Source organism: Lepidochelys kempii, chromosome 8 (genome assembly GCF_965140265.1).
Source record: "Lepidochelys kempii isolate rLepKem1 chromosome 8, rLepKem1.hap2, whole genome shotgun sequence".
NCBI classification, from domain to species: domain Eukaryota; kingdom Metazoa; phylum Chordata; order Testudines; family Cheloniidae; genus Lepidochelys; species Lepidochelys kempii.
The window spans coordinates 6,071,818-6,092,903 of record NC_133263.1 but is presented as its reverse complement, the minus strand read 5'-3'; the positions used below and the strand labels follow the sequence as shown (position 1 = coordinate 6,092,903).

Genomic DNA, 21,086 nt, shown 5'->3' with positions numbered 1-21,086 from the left:
TGATCAACAGGTGGGCCATTTCCAGCACAAATCCAGGTTTTCTCACCCTCCACCCCCCCCACACAAATTCACTCTCCTGCTGGTGCTAGCCCATCCAAAGTGACAACTCTTTACATAATCAAGTCGGGCTATTTCCTGCATAGATCAAGGTTTTCTCACATCCCCCCCACCCCCATACACACACAAACTCACTCTCCTGCTGGTAATAGCTCATCTAAACTGACCATTCTCCAGGTTTAAATCCAAGTTAAACCAGAACATCTGGGGGGGGGGGTAGGAAAAAACAAGAGGAAACAGGCTACCTTGCATAATGACTTAGCCACTCCCAGTCTCTATTTAAGCCTAAATTAATAGTATCCAATTTGCAAATGAATTCCAATTCAGCAGTTTCTCGCTGGAGTCTGGATTTGAAGTTTTTTTGTTTTAAGATAGCGACCTTCATGTCTGTGATTGCGTGACCAGAGAGATTGAAGTGTTCTCCGACTGGTTTATGAATGTTATAATTCTTGACATCTGATTTGTGTCCATTTATTCTTTTACGTAGAGACTGTCCAGTTTGACCAATGTACATGGCAGAGGGGCATTGCTGGCACATGATGGCATAGATCACATTGGTGGATGTGCAGGTGAACGAGCCTCTGATAGTGTGGCTGATGTTATTAGGCCCTGTGATGGTGTCCCCTGAATAGATATGTGGGCACAATTGGCAACGGGCTTTGTTGCAAGGATAAGTTCCTGGGTTAGTGGTTCTGTTGTGTGGTATGTGGTTGTTGGTGAGTATTTGCTTCAGGTTGCGGGGCTGTCTGTAGGCAAGGACTGGCCTGTCTCCCAAGACTTGTGAGAGTGTTGGGTCATCCTTTAGGATAGGTTGTAGATCCTTAATAATGCGTTGGAGGGGTTTTAGTTGGGGGCTGAAGGTGACGGCTAGTGGCGTTCTGTTATTTTCTTTCTGGTCACGCAATCACAGACATGAAGGTCGCTATCTTAAAACAAAAAAACTTCAAATCCAGACTCCAGCGAGAAACTGCTGAATTGGAATTCATTTGCAAATTGGATACTATTAATTTAGGCTTAAATAGAGACTGGGAGTGGCTAAGTCATTATGCAAGGTAGCCTGTTTCCTCTTGTTTTTTCCTACCCCCCCCCCCAGATGTTCTGGTTTAACTTGGATTTAAACCTGGAGAATGGTCAGTTTAGATGAGCTATTACCAGCAGGAGAGTGAGTTTGTGTGTGTATGGGGGTGGGGGGGATGTGAGAAAACCTTGATCTATGCAGGAAATAGCCCGACTTGATTATGTAAAGAGTTGTCACTTTGGATGGGCTAGCACCAGCAGGAGAGTGAATTTGTGTGGGGGGGGTGGAGGGTGAGAAAACCTGGATTTGTGCTGGAAATGGCCCACCTGTTGATCACTTTAGATAAGCTATTACCAGCAGGACAGTGGGGTGGGAGGAGGTATTGTTTCATGATTTCTGTGTGTATATAAAGTCTGCTGCAGTTTCCACGGTAAACATCTGATGAAGTGAGCTGTAGCTCACGAAAGCTCATGCTCAAATAAATTGGTTAGTCTCTAAGGTGCCACAAGTCCTCCTTTTCTTTTTGCGAATACAGACTAACACGGCTGTTCCTCTGAAACCTGTCATTTTTTAATGTATTAACTTGTGCTGGGTGGACACTAATCTTACAGTAAATTAATTCACTCCCAGCTGTGACCAAATAGAACAAAATAAAAGTAAAGGTTACAGCAGATAATTTTTTGTCTGTCTAAGGTATTTCTAATGGTCAGTACTTATATTTTGAGAACTGCTCTGTTTGCTGTTAGCCTGAAGCTTCTTTACTCATTCAGGTCTCATTTGTAAGACTTAGTATCATAACAAGGTTGGTTAAAAATCAATCCTTTTTTAAAAAAATTTTTAAATTAAATCTGAAATTTATGGCAAACTATTTTAAGGCCTAAACTTAATTTAATCATTTAAAATAATTTTTCAAAGGTACATTATATCCTTGAGCTGCTCCAAAAGTGTAAGGAATTAAACTGTTCTGAAATTTTAAATTGTATGCAGAATCAGAGGAAAAACATCTCTACTTTTGAGATCAACTCAAGCTTTATAACTCACAATGTCACTTGCTGCATTAAGTATCCATATTTTCAGTCTTTACAATGAAATGAATGCTGGTATTTACATTTAGGAAAATGTCTACTTCTGATTTCTGTTGTGCAGAAAAGTTTTTTGTCTTGATTAATTTGGGTTTCAGGTTAGCTAACAGGTACAGAGAGAATATTTTCATTTGGACTAATTCATTCAAGATAAAGCCTGGCCTTTTGAATTTTGTACACTTTTAACTGAACTCCAATTTCCATCCAAGTGCAGCTTGATGCATGCTCAGGGAAATCATTATCTAGTAAATAAGAAATGCATCATTCATCAGTTTCTAACATAAAGTAAAAATTAAGAATCTGAATTAATGTATGTTATAGTATATCTATTCACATTTACTTTAGCAATTATATTGCTTATCATCCTGGATATTCCTAGATTATAAAGCCAGAAGAGTCTGCTGTGTGATCATCTAGTTTGACCTCCTGCATAACACCTGTCCTAGAATTTTCCTGAATTAAGTCCTGTTTGAACTAGAGCATATCTTTTAGACAAACATCCCATCTAGATAATTACCAGTAATGGGGAATCCACCACAATCTTTGGTAAATTGTTTGAGTAGCTAATTACCCTTACTGATAAAAATCTGTGCTTTATTTCTTGTCTGAATGTGTCTAGCTTTACTCTCCAGCCCTTGGATCTTTTTACACCTTTGTGTGCTAAATTGAAGAGCCTATCAATCACATTTTTGTTTCTCATGTAGTTAGTTATAAACTGTGATAGTCACCCCATAACCTTCTTTTTGTTAGCAAAAAGACACATGAAGTGTAAACGCCAAGTATAAAGGGTATATTTGATTGGAAATCAACATGTTTTAATGGTTACACCAATCAGTGAACATTAACCTCTCTTTAGGAAAAGAAGAGCAAATGCTAAATACGGTTAAATTCAATTATTTAAATTAGGGTTTCCTGCTTGCTGACTTAAATAGGTGCACCCTGATGATAAATATATCATTCACTGAGAGACGTACGCTTGCTTAGGGTTATACTTTGCAACACTAGATAAGCTAAGAACTCCTACAATCCTGAAACCCCTCTTCATGTATAAATGTCACCAGGTATTGGGTGAAGATGATTTAAAATTGTTCACAAGTGTGCAGAATAGCTAACCCACGCATTTAGCCCAGACACCCTTTACTGCACGTGCTCTGGTTTTTATTCTAATCTAACTTGTACCTGGTGCTGGCAAAATTCTCTGCTCTGTAATACTACTGCTATTTTAGCAAATGGTAGAAGAAGCTGTAAAATGGAAGCTTCACCTGTAGTTTGCACATTAGTATCTCTTTAAGTCTCTAGGTTAATGAAATATCATTCTGATTATAATTTTTAACCAGAACTTGACTAAATATTGCCAGATGGCACCTGCTAGCCAAAGGACTAGGCTGATATGGCAGATGAGCTTTGGGCTTGTGGGAGAGGAGCACCCGAAGATCCTACAAAGCCTAGCACCAATCCCAGCTGCTAGAAAAGGGTGATAAGATTCTTATCAGCGAACTGTGGTGGACCATACTGGTGGCTCTGTCTATTGGGCAGAGGAAAGAACTCTTCTTTCACTCCCCAAATCATAGAACCTCCTGATGGCTGTAATGGTGGAGGGGGGTGTTTCCCGCTACTGTAGCTGTTTTTGGGAGGTCTTCCCTGAATACTTCAGTGCCTGCCTGTGCTGCTGTTAATAGTTTTCCAAAACAGCAGCAGCAGAGACATATTCGCATGGGCCCTGTCAGTTTCACGGCTGTCCATGGGGTTCTGAATAGCAGGAGTTAAACTAACCAACGTCTTGCTCATTATTCTAGGCAGCAGCGTGAAGCTGTGAGGCTTGCGGCTGTCTCATAAGACTGCATTGCATGGGCTCACACTTAGGAGGTTTATTTTGCAATTACCAGTGTTAAGAACTCTTTTAAAAAGCTGAATTTCTACAGAAATTGATAGATGGCTTGACAATCCCTTCAGTTAAGTGAAGGACACACAAGTGTCTAGGAAGTATTACTCGTATTTCTCAGAAATAGCCTTGGCAAACTGTACAAAGAGAACGACAGGCAAAGTTTATTTGTAGTGTGAATGTATTTTGTGGCACCGATTCCACTTAGCAGCACTTTGAATGGGAAGTGTCAAGGTACTTTCGACTGAAACAGGACACTTTTTGTGGGGGGTTCTCTCCCCCCCCGATCTCTTACAGATGACACTATTCTGTCTGTAAATCGCTGCATTCTCACTCTTGTGATGTTGTTCCTGCATACTAGGTTGCTAACTTCAGAAGGAAAATTAAAGATGAGCTGAGGTGCTTGTCAAAATTAAAATAAATCGCTCTAGTGGAGACATTTAGTATGTATAAAATGGAAGTTTCATTTTGCAAAGGATTTCAAGATACCAATCCCCCCCCCCCCCCAAATCTGAAGAAATTGTTCTGGGTTGATTAAAACATTGTTTGATTTTTGACTTCTTTTAAAAATTTGTGTATGATATAAACATTTCAAAACCAATGTTGTTTGAAAACAAAAAATCAAAATGTTTCATTCTGAACATATTGAAATGGGTGTTGTCAGAACTTTTTTCTTCCAAAACAAAGTTCTGGCAAAATCATTTCACAAAGGATTTCAATTTTAATGGAACTGCATATTCCAGCAGAATATGGTTCTGTTAAAGTTTCTCCAACCAGCTCAAGTACCCACTAGGCTGTGGTTGAGATTCAGTATGCAAATGTGTTTAAATACCTTTTTAAAAAAAAAAAAAAGTCTTTGTAGGCTTTCTACAGTCATCTGGTTCCCTTTAGGGTCAGCGGAGCTCGGAGCTCTACTTGGGTAAATAGTGGTACTGGGGCTGGGATGGCTTGTTTGGTTTTTTTTGTTTAAGATAATTCTGTTTCCTCTTAAGAATGTAATAAGACCAATATAGTGTAGTTATGATCAGGAAAGGTCTGTAAAATTGGCAGTCAACAGAACCAAGTTCCACCTACAGATTCTTTGCTGAAAATGTCTAAGCCAGAAAGAATTCAACTTGACTTTTATATACTAAGGTGAGTTTACAGGGTTAGCAGTTAATTGACGCAAAAAAATTTGCTCAGCTAAAACTCTTGATCTAGAAATCACTGAAGCAATAAACATGAACACTGCTGTTTCTAGAGGCCACTTTCCAGAGTACAGTTGCATGTCAAAACTGGTGTCTTGAGTCTCTACCAGTGGTTTGAGTATCTTCGATGACTCCATTGGGAAGATGAAAGATTCCAGAGTACTGTCTTCCTAAAACCTATTCGGAGAACTTGGAATTGGCCAGGTGACTTCAGACACCCCTCAAATTCTTTTAAAAGAGCAGAAAACTTGATGGCCTGTTCAGTGAGAGTATTAACTTCTGACAACAGAAGAATTTTGGTTTTGAAGAACAAATACTTGCAAATAGGAATTTGGATTTGCATGCAGTGAAATTTTGGACTGAGCAATCTTGACCATGTGTTGTTACTAAGCCTAGGTTCAAATATAGTATTTTTATAGTAAAATACTGTCTTCTGAAGACCAGTAATATGATTCGACTTTTAATACAGCAAGGCTTAATGTATAAATTTCCTCTTTTACAGGTTTTATGGAAAGAATTCTTCCTACGTCCATGGTGGCTTGGATTCCAATGGAAAACCAGCTGATGCCGTCTATGGGCAATCTGTAAGCTTTTGTAAAACTGAGTGAAATACTTTTGCAGGGAATTAAATAGTTACAATTAGATTTTTTTTCTGATCTAAGGTCTTCTGGCTTGTTTAGTGTTTCAAGCAGATCCATCTATTAGATACGGAGCATATGTGTGTTCATGCTCTCTGGGGTGTTCGTAGTTTTACCTGGTGCAGTGTGAACATCTTGGACAAACCTACTCTGGGACTTGAGAATTAATTTGCAGTAATTTGCCATCCTTTTGTGCTTGATGGGCAAACTTGTCACATGTTTTGAAAACTATCCACAGCTATGAAATTTGGAGATGAATATTAAATACTGATAAGAACACCACATTAGAGCTGAGTGCCCTGGGCTATGCTGTCGCAGTGGTGAAGCATTTAATGGTATTCAAGCAGCGATATCTTCTGCAAATTAACGCAAACTCCAAGTGTCCTCTTTGACTCTTGTCTCAACTCAGAAGAAAAAGCACATGGCATGATTGCCTGGGTTTTTTGTTTGTCTGTCTGGGTGCTGCCTTGATGTGAGTTCATTTTATGATCAAATTTGCAAGTGGCACCAAAATTGGAGAGGGAGGGGGAAAAAAGCCAAACAGCAGACTGACCTAGAGAGATTAAAACAGTGAAGGCTGAAGGTATTGAGGAAAGTTTAAATATAAAGAACTACACCAAGGGGGAGTGGCTTTTGGTCTATGCTCTGTAGGGCTTTGAGGGCAACCCTAGACTGCAAACCTCACCCTGAACTTGATACTCTCTATACCCACCAATCTGCACTATAGAAGTCTTTCTGATAAACTGAATTAACTTAGAAAATGGGTAACTGATTCTTCTCTGCCTTTTGCAGGACATCCACAAGAAGGTGCTGTCTCTGAACTTTAAGGACTGCCACACAAAGATCCGTCATGTGGATGCCCATGCTACACTTAATGATGGTGTTGTAGTCCAGGTGATGGGAGAACTCTCCAATAACATGCAGCCAGTGCGCAGGTTCATGCAGACGTTTGTACTTGCCCCTGAGGTATGCTTTATTGTACTTTAAACGTGGGGTAGTACTGACCTGAAAATAGCTGCAGCTATTCAGCTCCACACTGGAATCTTAGGGTTCCAGTTGGAAAGTGTTTCTCGCACAAGAGCCCAGCAGTGGTGTGCTGCAAATGCTTTAAGAAGTTACATTACTTGAATTTGTTTATGCTAACATGGAACAGTATCAGGAGGGGATGTAACATTTTGAGTTGTGCCTAATAAGTATCATTAAAATGTTGCTTAGGTAGGTATTCTCAAAACATTGCTGATCCCCACTTAACAGTTGTATCTTGCAGCTGATACCTCAAACATCTAGTGTTGGAGAACAATGCTCTCCAACATTTGAAGACATGGATTCCAAGCTTTCTGATACTATAAAGTATTGACTTCTTGCTGCAGTTGCTTTCAAAATAGCAGTTTTCAAAATCATGTGACAGTTGAAAGTGGGAGTGAAGAAAGAGAGATGGTAATTGAGTGATATTATTTTTAACTTGGCAATTTCCAATTTACGTTTTGGAAGCTGTAGCTCCGAGTCTTTTTTTCAACTTTGGTAGTTCATAACAAATTGTTCTCTTCCCTGAGTCTTGATTAACGCATGGAAAGAGAGGTCCATGATGAGCATTATTGCAGCCCACCCATCTTATTTACAAGTACCTTGCTAGCTTGAGGATATGCTTTTGCTTCTGCATTCTAGAGGCTGTATAGTTGAGGGTAGCTCCTAATCTCCATGTTTCCAGCCTTTCCTAACTGGACTTAGTTTGACCTAAAATCCTGCTTTTGTGTTTGTGATCTATTATACTTTTTATATTTGACATGCGTCAAATACTACTTCTTAAATACAGCCCCATTAGGGAAACTATTACTATGCAGCATCTGAGCATATTAATAAATTCTCTAATGCTTACATAGGCAATATGACACTAGACCTATCCGTGAAGTCAGGATGTTTTCAGGTATTTCATTTAGATTACTCATCAGTCTCTTGGTATTCATAAAGAGCTGGCTGTTCTGTATTTGATCACCCTTTCTTCTCTGAAGTCCAGTCACAGACACATGAGCTATGGTGTGCTATCAAGATGCAGATAGATTACCAAGTGCTAACTACTTTTAGAAAGTGGAATGAACTTCTGACCCTTTTCTATTTGAAATAAAACTCAGTTGTGTCTTAAAAGTAGAAAATAACATGGACAAGGTGCAGCCAAATAGTTGGTATATACATGTCTATTATTATACACTTATCCTCATGGTAGTGAAGGCGGCCCTATCTTCTTCAGACACCCCAGCCGGTCCTAGGTTAGGTTTGCTTTCCCTGAACAGCTGCCTGCTCCTCTTGAACTAACTTTCCTCTAAGCTGTGCGGCAGCAGGGAGAGGCACCTCTCCCATGGCCCCCAGCCCCAGAACTTCCACGGCCGGGGAGAGGCAGCTCTTTTCCCCCTCCAGCCCCAGAGCTGCCGCGGCTGGGGAGAGGTGGCCACCTCCCTTCCAGCCCCAGGGCAGCCTGCACCTCAAACCCCTCATCCTTGACACCCATCCCAGAGCACGCACTCCCAGCCAGAGCCCTCATCTCCCTACACCCCAAGCCTCTGCTTGAGCCCCCTCCGCACCCTGAACCCCTCAGCCCTACCCCCGCCACACATCACCTCCCTATTGGTGCACATAATAAAATTAATTCCTCACATGCATGGGAAAAATTAGAGGGAACATTGCTTTTGAGTCCCCTTGTAAACTTCCATAGTCTTTGACTTTGATTTCCAGGCTTTTTACATCCTAGAATTGTCTATTAATGCCCCAGTGTGTTTATCATCAGGTGTCCTATCTTGAGCCATTCTGTTTCCTTCCTGCTTGTTTTCCTTCTATATTACCACAGTAAATATTCCAATTTACCAGGTAAACCAATAGTATTCATGAAGTATTGTAGAGCAGCTCCAAGCCCATAAGTCTGTTTGTAATTGTGATCTGTTGTTCTCAAGTTGGCCTCCAAAAAACTTTCTCAAATCCACAGCTAGATGCAGTTGCTAGCCTTTTGTTTGGCTTTAATTTGGCCTTATTGATCCTGTCAGCCATAATGAAGCAAGGTATAGCTGTTTGTTTGGCCTGAATAGCATTTTTCCTTTCTGCTTCAGGAATCCTTTAAAAAGCTGTACAGTGTCTCATTGCTTTCTGCTGAGTTTTATGGGTTATGTCATAGTCCTCTCTGTTGCCTACAGGTGTGTGCTTGCTATTATGGTAGAATGGCTTTTATGATTGCAACAGTAGTTCCATTTTGACAGGCGTGTCAAACCTTTATTTTTAAAAATTATATGTATGTCAAAGCAAATATGAACCTAGTACTTGAATTTTCCATATTGGAGATGAGTTTATAGGTTTTTCCTCATAGAATAGGAAATAGTTGCCAATCGCTGTGGCCCAGATCCCTAGGTTTGGCCAAACTGCTTAGTGCAGTACATGGAATGGGGGGTAAAAAGTGGTACAAAGCAACCTCTCCACTCCCTTGATCCTCTGCTTGACTGGAGGCCAAACCAGTCCTATCCTAGCTTAGGACAGCCTCAACTACAAATTTGCTTTAAGTTGCATCACCTAGTGTGGTGATTCTTTGGAGTGCAGCACATGCTAGTATTCTCCCCTCATGGCCTGCCCAAGAATGTCCCTTTTGCTTGGGGGCTGAGTGTAGAAGCAACTTGGCTGCTTTTTTGCCACCCAGAGGTTCCCTCTGTTGGGCAGTTGCTACTTCTGCACTGCCAGAGTGTCACAGGAGGGGCAGAACTGTGACCAGGATCTTTCACTGTGGCTGTAAACTCTTCATAATCATGGAATGTTTTGCTCTGGGACTGAATATAACGGAACCAACTTCTTATTCCTGCTTGCCTCCAGGGTTCTGTTGCAAATAAGTTTTATGTCCATAACGACATCTTCCGCTACCAAGATGAGGTTTTTGGTGATTCGGACACTGAGCCTCCAGAGGGTAAGTAAGTACCAGGAGCCTGGAGAATTCTACTGGTGGCAGCTTTTGTGGCATTAGTGGGCATAGTAAGCAACTCTCAATTCTCAGGCTAGAGGAGATTCTTCTGTTACGAGAGGCATATTTGCAGTAAATTCAAATTGTCTCCTGTGTTGTGTTTTTTTTCCCCTTGTCCCTTTTCTACTGCTGGTACTTCAGCATGGGCTGTTGGAATACAGCTGCTGCAGTTGCTGTCACAGTCCTCCTTCCTACAGTGATATTCAAATAAAAATTCCCCCAAAATATATGTATTTATGAAAGAATCCCTTTGTTGAGCTTGGACAGTGTGATGGGTGTGACTTGAGTTCTCCTTCTTCCCTAACCCACTCTAGAATCTGAGGAGGAGGTGGAGGAACCTGAGGAAAGACAGCAGACCCCTGAGACGGTTGATGATCCCGGTGCGTACTACGAGCAGTCTGTCAGGTAAAAAGACTATACTTTTACTATGGGGAAGTCGAACCTTGAGCGTTGCGATCTCTTTAAGGACCAGGTCTGGAGTCAGATGTGAAGAGAAGTCAGGAATGAACATGTTTTATCTCTAGAAGTCGGGCTTCTGCTGCAGCAGCTGCAGCATCAACATTGTTAAATGATACACTATTAGCTGTGAGGCTGAGACTGACGTTCTACAGAATAACCTGTAACTCGCGTCCCCCGGAAGTATATGCCTATTTAAGTGAATTTTGCTATGCCCTAGTACTTTGCATTGTATTTTGCATACCTGGGTTATAAGCATGCCTTCAGTATGGTTCTTGATCCAAATTTGAAAAGCAAGATTGTTCCCATTCATGATGTTTTTCTGTAGCAATGACTTGGAGGAACAGCTGGAGGAGCCAGTAGTGGATCCAGAACCTGAGCCTGAACCAGAGCCTGAACCGGAGCCAGAACCAGAAGTGCAGGAAGAAAAATCTGAGCCAGTATTGGAGGAAACTGTTCCTGAGGAGACTGTGGAAAAGAGTCCTTCTCCAGTCCCTGCAGACCCTGCTCCTGTGGTGCAAGAGGATTCCAGGGTAATGAAATGAGTGACTTTCACTGTATTGTTTAATCAATAGAATCATAGAATATCAGGGTTGGAAGGGACCTCAGGAGGTCATCTAGTCCAACCCCCTGCTCAAAAGCAGGACCAATCCCCAATTAAATCATCCCAGCCAGGGCTCTGTCAAGCCTGACCTTAAAAACCTCTAAGGAAGGAGATTCTACCACCTCCCTAGGTAACCCATTCCGGTGTTTCACCACCCTCCTAGTGAAAAAGTTTTTCCTAATATCCAACCTAAACGTCCCCCACTGCAACTTGAGACCATTACTCCTCGTTCTGTCATCTGCTACCACTGAGAATAGTCTAGAACCATCCTCTCTGGAACCACCTCTCAGGTAGTTGAAAGCAGTGGTAGTTGAAAGCATATGTTCATCATCTTTTTTTTTTCCTTCTTCCTCTTCCTTATGTATAACACACCAAAATCTTTACTCTGGCAAGATGGGGGTAGCTGGATAAGAGGTATCCAAATTCTTTTGCATATGACTTTTCTCTCCTGCTCCTGAATTGTCCTTTTCACCTCAAATTGAGGTTCTCCACAGAAAAACAATGGGTCAATTAGCTGGTTGCTGGTATCTCAATAGGAGGACACATTATCAAGGCCCTCTGTTTTGTACCTGTTCAGTTTGCTCCAGAAACTGGCTTGAATTTGTCCTTGACTTTTTTTTTTTTTTTTTCCCCAATAAATTGAATGCTTATGGTGAGGCTTGGAAGAATTATGTTTTTATTGGTTGTTAATAATCGAAATTTAGGCAAAGTAAGAAAAATACTGCTTGAGAACTTACTAGAATTTGATTTCAGCATCATTACTTTTGTGTTTTGACATGTGATATTGTGTGTTAACGGTTATTAAGCTTGAACTCTTTGAATCTCAACGTCTACTGTCGTTAAATAAGCGTCTTCCCCTTGTAATTTCCCACAACTGGGAACATTTAATTGGGTACAAGGAATCTTAAAATGCACTTTGTGCATTTGGGAAAATTTAATAAGCATCGAAAGGCACTAAATTTTTGTTTTTCTTTTGAAGTCAAACTCTGCCCAGCCAACTTACGGCTGTGAAGGCATCTTTCCAAATATGATTTAGGGTGTAACCCCTGCAGTGATGAGTCTAACAATAGCCCCAGTTCTGTGCTGCATCCCTGCCTATTTATGCAGTGTTCACGGGTTTGAAACAGCTTGATTCCCCCATTGTAGCAGGGGAGGGGGATCCATGGGTGCCACAAGTCTAGTATAGTAGCCCTAGGAATGAGACCGTGTGTGGCTCTAATGCTCTGCACTCTGTTTTTCTGAGTTGGGATGGTTCATAGGCAGCTGTGGGGAAATGGCTGAGGGCTGGATCCAGAACTCAGAAGGCTCAAAGGTGTCTTTAAAGCTGTTACCACCACCTCAACTGTCACTCCTGAGAGGCACAGTTCAGGGTCTGGGCCTCTTGTTAGAAGTAGAACTGCAGGCCTTGAGTTACTTAGTAACACTGTTCATTCCTTTAGACATTTTCGTGGGCGTCTGTAACCAGCAAGAATCTCCCACCCAGTGGAGCTGTTCCAGTATTGGGAATACCACCTCATGTTGTGAAAGTACCAGCCTCACAAGTAGGAATACTGCACGAATCACAGAATACTTGGGGACCTGGGTGAAAATATGCAGTAGAAATTCCCTGCTTATAGCATGGATTTTAGGATTCTTCATGGGGTTTTGCAATTGTTAGGGGTTTTGTAAATAACCATTTAAACAAAAATCACATTTGTAACCCTTGTAGCTGGAAAGAAAACCTCCATCAATATGGACCAAATGTGCTCACAGTGTGTATTGAGTATGTCTGCCTTGAAAAACATACGCAAAAATCTAGTGAGGGCAGTTCTACAGAGCTTGGGCAAACTTGCCAAGTTAGAGGTACTAAAATCTTTCAGCCATGATTAGGCAAGATACATTTCATCTCCCTTTCCAACATTATGTAGCACCAGGGTACATTTTATTGAATGAGGGATAACTATTAAAAGTCTAGCACTATACAATAAAAACAGAACAGCATTTCATTTTGAAGTTACAAGTATAACTTGAGCTGAAATGCATTCTGTTGCCACTGATGAAAAGAACTGCTAATCTTTTGCAAATTGGAAATTATCTCAGTATAATCGAAAATTTGATAGTAAGCTCTGAAAAATGAACTTTGCTACTAGCCTTGCCTGTTTTTACTTATCACTTATTGCTTGTTCATTTCTGCAGCCCCGTCCTGAATCCAAGCCTGAATCTCAGACTCCACCACAGAGGCCTCAGAGGGATCAGAGGGTGAGGGAGCAACGAACAAGCATCCCACCGCAAAGAGGGCCTAGACCAAGTAAGAAAAGCTAGAAGAGCATAAGTACTTCACTTTTTTTCCCATTTCTATCTCCTTTTAATTGCCTAAGGAGCCATGAAGCACTCAATGTACGATGTGCTGATTAGTGTTGTTTTTTTCAGTTCTTAATGATAGATATTCTAAGTCACTTCTGCTGCTGTTGATGTTTTAGCTGATCTGGTCCTGAACCTCTGATTTAGAAATGAACTTTCACAAATATAAAAAAGTTTGTAGTATTTAGATGGGTTTTTTTTTGTTTTTAGGTTTGCTCATCAGTGTGAGTTTCTAATGCATGGCTGTTGTGAAAATTATTGAAATTCCACTAGAACTTGAGACTGAATCTTATTGCTTGCCAGTTACTCTGATGATTAGGACTGTTCAGGTATTATGCATGCTGTTTGGCTTTAAGCAAGTTTGTTTGTTTTAAGTTCGTGAAGGTGAGCAGGGTGACATGGAAACTAGACGGATTGTTAGGTACCCAGACAGTCATCAGCTATTTGTTGGAAACCTTCCTCATGATGTGGATAAAACTGAACTGAAGGACTTCTTCCAAAGTAAGTTGCTGACTTTGCTTTGTTCACCACAAAGTTTTGGGGCTGCAACCATAAGCACATGTCTGTTTCTGCAGAACATTCTAATGTGTGACCAAAGAACTTGGCTCCTCTCTTGCAGATTATGGGAACGTTGTGGAACTCCGCATCAACAGTGGTGGGAAGCTCCCTAACTTTGGGTTTGTGGTATTTGATGATCCTGAACCGGTTCAGAAGATCCTTAGCAATAGGGTAAGGTGGCGGTGTTTGGACTAGCAGAGATTTGATTCTGCGAAGTAACGTTTTTGAATCCGTTCCTCTCTGTTAATGGTGGGCAATGTCTGTCTGTCCCTTAAGAAGAAGGGATGTTCTTTTAGCCCCTCTCTTCTTCCTCTGCTCCCAGTTTACGTCCATAAATGAACCACTCTGAATAAGTGTGATTTACGTGTTCACACTGTTTGGAAATTAACACATGCAGTTGGCCAAATTTAATGCTGAAGCAAACTAGTATTTTACAAACCTAAACAGTTAACTAGTAAGCATTAGTCTTATTGTTTAACCAAACCTAACTGTTAGCCCCCGGACCCTGCTGGCTGCCTGCCCGCCCAAGGCCCTGCCAGCTGCCCGCTCCAGGAGCAGTTCCTCTCCCTTTAATTGGTTAACCATTTAAATGACATAATTTTAATAGTTTAAACAGTTAACTTTTAAAATGGATGTTTACATCCCTAAAGCAAACCAAAAGAGAGAGAAAACTGCCATGGAGAAAACAGAGCCCAAATAAAGAAGCGTTGAAAAAGTGGGGGGAACCATGTTTGTGTTTGCTTTGAAGAAGGAATTTACATCCTAAACAGGCTGGGTGCAGAGTCACCTGCTCTCAGCCTGGCCACAGCCACTATGAATGTAAAAGGTTATAGCTAGTGACCCCATGGAGATTGTTGTGTATGTGGTAGATCTAAACACTTTGCACCCACGCACATCTGCGCCTGTACAGCAAGCCGTTAGAGAGTTCGCAGCAGTCGGGCACTTCTCTTCCTCCCTCACCCCTTTGGTGTGACCCCACACTTACAGGCTTTTGGAGAGGAGTGGCCAGTCCTTGGCCCTTTCTGTATTATATCTGTTTATATCATTTTGTGCTCTTTTCCTGCAAGTCTCAAATCTGCAGGCTCTAGGGAATGTTTGTGTCAGACTTAAAGTATAATTAACTGTGATGCTCTCCTTCTTGATAATATAAGACAGTAGTGGGGCTTTATGTGTATATTTAACCCACAGCTGAACAGTTCAAATATCTTTTACTTCTAATAATTCAGAACCCTTATTTTCATCTGTAATTTAACTTTAGTTATCTGTATTGATCTTCTCCAGCGATCATGCACAGTATGCTGGACACAAGCACGTTTCCTTTAATTCTAGACCGGTTCTTGCAACAATACGATCTCTGCTACATTACAAATACTGCGTATTGGAATTTAAAGATTACTAGTAATCTTTATCAACCAGAGAGCTAAACCTGCTTGCTAGCAGTTCCTGTGAAAGGGAGGCCCTGCCAGTGGAGTCTAGGGGCAAAGTGACAGAGAGCTACTTAAACCCTATTCCCATACCTGGTTGTTGGGAAGGGTGTTGGTACCCCCATGCCAGGGTATTGGCTCGGGAGCTCCGTGAGAACTGATCATCAAGTGGGAATCTTAGCTGAAAAGCTTTCTGCTTGTCACTGGCAAGAGGAATTCTTCAAGCCGCCTTTATATATTACAGCATCCAGAATAACTCATGGTCTCTAATGAGGTATAATTGATATATGTATGAAGGAACCTTCACTCTTGAATTTCTTAGCTTTTTGTAGACTTAATTCCTCAGCCTTATGTGGCAGTAGCTTATTTACATATTATGCTAACGGGGCGTGTGTTCTGATTGGCCTCTTCTCTCCTTCAGTGAAATTTGCCAACTCAAGGTTTGTCTACACAGTGAGTTACTGCGTGGCAAGCCAGGCAGCACACTGTGCGTTAACTCACCATGTGGACACTGCTGCAGCCCACTGAACGTCCCAAAGTGTGGCTGTGTACTGTGGTAGTTCTCTTGCTGCCATATAGACAAGCCCTCAGTAACTCCTCATCACAGCAATACAAAATGCTGCTATACTGAAAGTGAAGGATTTCACCAGATTGCATGGAGGGTGCAGTATGGGCCTCTGAGCTGCTTCAAATCAGAAGAAAAGTCAACCGGAACACTATAGCAGTGATCTTAATGGTTTTTTCATTGTATTAAAGTGTGTCAGTGAAACCAAGCTCATCTTATCTAACCACCTGCCAGGAAAGGTGGAGCATGTAAAGTGTTCAACTGCCTGAGAAGTCACAGTTGATCCATCCTTCCAATTGTTTGAACAGTCACACACCTCTCCTCCCCCCCCCCCCCCCAGCCTTCTCTTGCCACCCCCAAAAATGTGTGGCTGAGTACACAACTGAGATAGTGGGTTTTTTTTTTTTTTTTAACCTGTAAATAGGTAGCTGCCATGAGCTTTATTTCCTTCTTTCTTGTCTTGCTCCTGTTCCTAATACTAATCCCATTGAAGGGAACAGCATAAATTTACCCAGGTGAAAGGCTTTGTTGGAGAGTTACAGCTGCATTGTTAATGCTGGTAAATCTCTTTTCTTTCTCTTGCAGCCCATCATGTTCAGGGGGGAGGTGCGTTTGAACGTGGAGGAGAAGAAAACACGAGCTGCCAGGGAGGGTGACCGCAGAGACAACAGACCACGTGGACCTGGAGGCACTCGGGGAGGGCTGGGGGGTGGGATTCGAGGGCCTCCACGTGGAGGCATGTCTCAGAAACCAGGATTTGGAGCTGGAAGGGGCGTCGGGCAACGTCAGTGAATGCATCAAGGATGTTGGCATGGTGGCACAAACCCTTGTTCCTGCAGATTTGTGAATTTCAGCCTTGGGTATCTTGGAATGTGGCCCTAGCCTGTTATAGACTGCTACGTTTGATACTATTTTGGCCCCTTTTTGTTTGTTGTTATGGTTTTGTGATTTTTTTTTTCCTAGTCCTTGTCCCTGATTCCAGCTTTGTGGAACAATATTTTAGGAAAAGTGGATTTTAAAAAGAAAAGAACTGAAGTTCCTTGCTCACTGCAAACTTAACGGACTGGATTTTTTTTTTTTTTGTACCAGTGGTCTTTCCTAAAGGAATGTGTGGTTGGTTTTTTTGTTTTTGTTTTTTCCCTCTCTATACTGAAATTGTGTGCGTTTCAGTCAGTGGAATAATCTTTCACCTGCATGTGTTCAAGAGCCTGTAGGAAAACCTAGCACTTGGCAAGCATTTCAAGGCAGGAGAAACTATTGTTTGTCCCTTGAGGGTCATGTGCACATCCTCTGGTCTGGCCATGTTGCCACTTGGAAAATTGACATTCACTCTTCTCTCTGTGGCGCTGTAAAGTGGAATAAAGGGTATCCATAGAATCTTTTTTCTTTTGATACATGATCACGAAAAGGAATTCTAACTACTGTTTTACCACTTACAAATTTTGGATTGTGGGATAGGTTTTAATGTCTAGAACTTGACTCTTAAAACATTTTTCCTGAACTTGTGAAATTTTTTATTGAAATAGGGAGTTTTTTTCATGTTTTAGTTTGTATTTGTAAAAAAAGAAAAAAGGAAAAAAAAGAAAAAAAAAGCAAAATTGTTGTGCCTTCTATTTATCTCTCATTCCAGTCTTGGCAAATTGTTAAAAAAATAAAAAAAAGTCTAGATTTGCTTTATCAAGTGGAGTATGTTGGAATTCTTGTGGAGGGGTGAGTTTCCCCTCCATTCCTCCCATCACTATCTTTGTCGAAGATAACGACAAAATGTTCTTTGGAAACTGAAGCAACCTCTGCTGTGGCAGTAGGTAGAGATGTCTAATATTATAAAGCACGTTGGTGGTTGGCTGAATGTTTGCTTTATCCAGCTGACTGAAAAGTTACGTGATTTTGTAACAACTCCCATTGTGACTAGAAAACTGTGGTTGTGGATATCTTTATTGTTGAAATGTAAATGACCTTTTTAGGATTGTGTACGCTTACTCTGTTCTTTATTATGGGGGGGCTGCTTTTGCAGTTTGGGCATTAGTTTAGAAACTCCCCTGTCCCAGAGGTGAAACTACCTAGATCAGATGCAGCCTCTGACAATTATGCTAGAGGTGTGCTGATTGCTTATCAATTGCTGGTATATACTCCTGGTATTGAATAAGTATCTTTTTCATTCTCAGATTCAACTAAAATTGAAAATAAAAGGCAAGACTGTGTGTACAATTTTTATTACAGCAGTCTTAAAGGATTCTGGGGAACAGCTTGCTATTTTAGTAATTAACTTTCATTGTATAGAAAAACATCTGGAAGAAAATTGCAATCTTGCTTCCAGTTTAATACCAGAAGCCACTGCGGTCCGCTTAGAGCGGTGGCTCAATGCACCACCACCTTACATTGATATGAAGTGACTGGATGGTACATCAAGCTCATATGCCCCCTGCAGTATCTGCATCACAGTGGGCACCCCGGAGAGCTTATTAGTAATTGTCTTTCATGTGAACCAGGATTCAGTGTGTCTAAGTTCTGGGTTTTTTAATGCAGGATCTGTGCAGATGTGATGTAATGGCATATACATATCTCGTGGCCTCTGACACATTCCGCTTTACAAACTAGAACAGAGCTGTCTGGCCAGGGGGAGGTCACTGTAAGCCATACCAGAAAAAGTTACTTGTGAGAGTTGGTGTAGTTTAAACAGTCCAGACCTCACTAAAGTCATCGGAAGCTTTTGTCAGAGACTTCAATATTTGTTTAAAAACTGTTGTTCAACCCACCTCTCCTCAAACATTTTACGGACTGACTTGACTTTTTTTTCACCTGCTCCCAAAAGTATAGAGGCACGTCCTGGCACTTGAGTGGAGCTAACTGTAATGGCTATCCTGGCAGTGTGCCACCTTAGTGCACGGACATAAAGGAAATGTACAGTTCCCTCTTGCGGTAATAACTGGTAGTGTCTATTCTAAATGCTTTTCCCAACTTCAGATCAGGAAAACATAGTTTCTACCATTGCCAAGGGGTTAAGTGCAGGTCCTTTCCTGAAGTCTTCCCACTGGTGTTCTTTCTTTGCTTTTCATACCTACAGCTCCATAACGATGGGTACGTATAATATACTGCGGAGGGGAAGGAGAATGTCCTCTGCTGAGGAGAAATCAGACTCTAGCAACAGATACTGCACTTCAGATTATCAAAGCTTCAGTAAATAGCACCTTTGCCTTGCACATGCCAAAACTGTGAACACCTCTCCACTCGTTAAAGGAGTACTTCCTCAAAGGGATTTTGTCATGGCTTTTGACTCAAAATATAATTTCGGGAAGGCAGTGGAGAAGACTTGCAAAGCCTAAGTGATTTTGTGTTTGCTCTTTCTGTTTAGACAGCCAGTCTTCTGTGGTGTGAACCACGTCATTGTTATAGTGCGAGAAGAACACCAGGAGGCAAAACTGATCAGATATTTGTCATAGTCTAAGGTGAATGAAATGCAGAAATTAAGTCTTGCATCTTTTTCATGTGTTTTTGTTATCGGAGAAGTGTTACTTCTTCTTAAAAAGAAGTTTATGCCGACAGCATCTCAGACTCTCTGAATTCATGATTAAGGCTACAATTTTCACATGGAGGTCACGATATTCACAGTAACAATCAGAATGAAGTCTGTGATGAGCCCACCTTGCACCCAAGGTGGCTTCTGTCCCGTGGGTGTGGGTCCGGCTCATCCCTGTAAGTGTTGCGACCTGGTACGCGTTGCAGTGTCCCTCAGTTTGGGCGTGTCTGCTCCTCTGTTCATCTGTGGCAGGGTGAATGTGCCAAACCTGAGTGGCACTGTGACTGCATAGGTCTGCTCCCAATGCCTTTCTGGTAGAGAGGAAGTACTTGTTCCAAGTGAACAGGCCCCTTTGTTTAGTAAGGTGGCAGCAGGCCTTCATAAGCCCTGCTCTGAAGGGTTCCTGAGGTTCCAGACTTCTACAAAAATGAAGTGGGGTGTTAAACAGCCTTCCTTTCTCTAGGTTAGAGGTAACAAATGCATAGTCACTTTCCCAGGGAGCAGGCATTTGTGTAGAATTAACACTAGTGCCAAGAATATAAACGTACCTATTTTGCCTTCTACCTGCTGGTCTAGCCCATATGCATTTATCCCTGTACTATCAAGTCCCCATTGTAAGGAATGGAGGGCATGTCCCCATGCTTCAGTTCTAATCTCTGTACATAAATGTACCTGAATCAGAGCTTTCTAGACGTATCAGGAGGGGAACAGTAAATCCCCCAAGAATAAAGGTTTTTGGTCAACTCTAAACTCTCTCTTCAGTCAAATGTCTTGGTCTTTTGTAATTTTTTTCTCCTCAGCTGAAGGGGAAACATAATATGTTTTTTTTTAAACTAGCAAGCTATGCTCTGAGTTCGACTTTGAGTTCTAACTGAAGAGGGATGGAACTGATGACTAGCTAAAGTAGGGGTTTTCAAACTGGGGGTCAGGACCCCTCAGGGGGTTGGAAGGTTATTACATGGGGGGTTGCAAGCTGTCATCCTCCACCCCAAATCCTGCTTTGCATCCAGCATTTATAATGGTGTTAAATATATAAAAAAGTGTGTTTAATTTATAATGGGGGGGTCACACTTGGAGGTTTGCTGTGTGAAAGGGGTCACCAGTACAAAAGTTGGAGAACTACTGGGCTAAACGGTGTTTCTATAAATGATTCTGCTGTTATGAGCCTTAGTCTGCAACTGTGCTAAGGCTCTCTAGTATGCAGCCCCTGTTTTCAGCGGACAAGCATAGCCAAGAGGCTTAACCCCCTCTCGTATGCCAACAATTTTTGTTGGTCCCTTGAGTGATAAGATGGATTTCAGTGCATGAAACGCTGTCCCTGATTCTCCTCCTGAGGTCGGCTGTGCTGCGTCTGCTTGTAGAAGGTGCAGTGCCTTGAATGAATAGCGTGGTTGTCCTGAAGAGAAGCAGCTGGAGCTATAAAATCACAACGTGTGTCTGGCTGACATTTGTCTTGGCTCAGAAAAAGTTACTACCTGTCTCTGCGCCTTGTAGCATGAGCCTCCAGAGAGTAAAGAGCCAGCCATCCCTGTCATGCTTCTTGCCGCCAATGTTCATTTGCGGGGCGGGGACAACTGCAGCATTGAACTGGAAAGAAATAGCTGATCCTGAATATTCCTCACTTACCTCCTCCCCTTCCTGGAAAGGGTTTCTCTGTCAGGATGGCTAGTCATGGAAAACTTAGTGTCTGGGCATTCTATTTCCTCCACATGTCTCAAAGAGAGCCAGAAAATTTCCAGTTAAAGACTTGGTGTTTTGTAGCTTCATGTA

The 21,086-nt window shown here is 41.7% G+C and overlaps 1 protein-coding gene across 3 annotated transcripts in view; it reads left to right on the top strand.

Moving 5' to 3' along the window:
• The window catches only part of G3BP1 (G3BP stress granule assembly factor 1), a 38,726-nt gene extending 18,660 nt beyond the window's left edge, over positions 1-20,066 (top strand). For 2 of the 3 annotated variants that reach the window (XM_073355292.1, XM_073355293.1), the window contains exons 3-12: positions 5,729-5,810; positions 6,657-6,830; positions 9,708-9,798; positions 10,167-10,257; positions 10,637-10,841; positions 12,352-12,453; positions 13,088-13,199; positions 13,628-13,753; positions 13,851-13,981; positions 16,385-20,066. In XM_073355292.1, the coding sequence (XP_073211393.1) occupies positions 5,729-5,810; positions 6,657-6,830; positions 9,708-9,798; positions 10,167-10,257; positions 10,637-10,841; positions 12,352-12,453; positions 13,088-13,199; positions 13,628-13,753; positions 13,851-13,981; positions 16,385-16,591 (1,321 nt within the window). In that variant the 3' untranslated portion in view covers positions 16,592-20,066. The remainder of the gene's footprint in view (positions 1-5,728; positions 5,811-6,656; positions 6,831-9,707; positions 9,799-10,166; positions 10,258-10,636; positions 10,842-12,351; positions 12,454-13,087; positions 13,200-13,627; positions 13,754-13,850; positions 13,982-16,384) is intronic. The other variant, XM_073355294.1, reaches the window with a different exon arrangement.
• Positions 20,067-21,086: the final 1,020 nt, after the last annotated feature.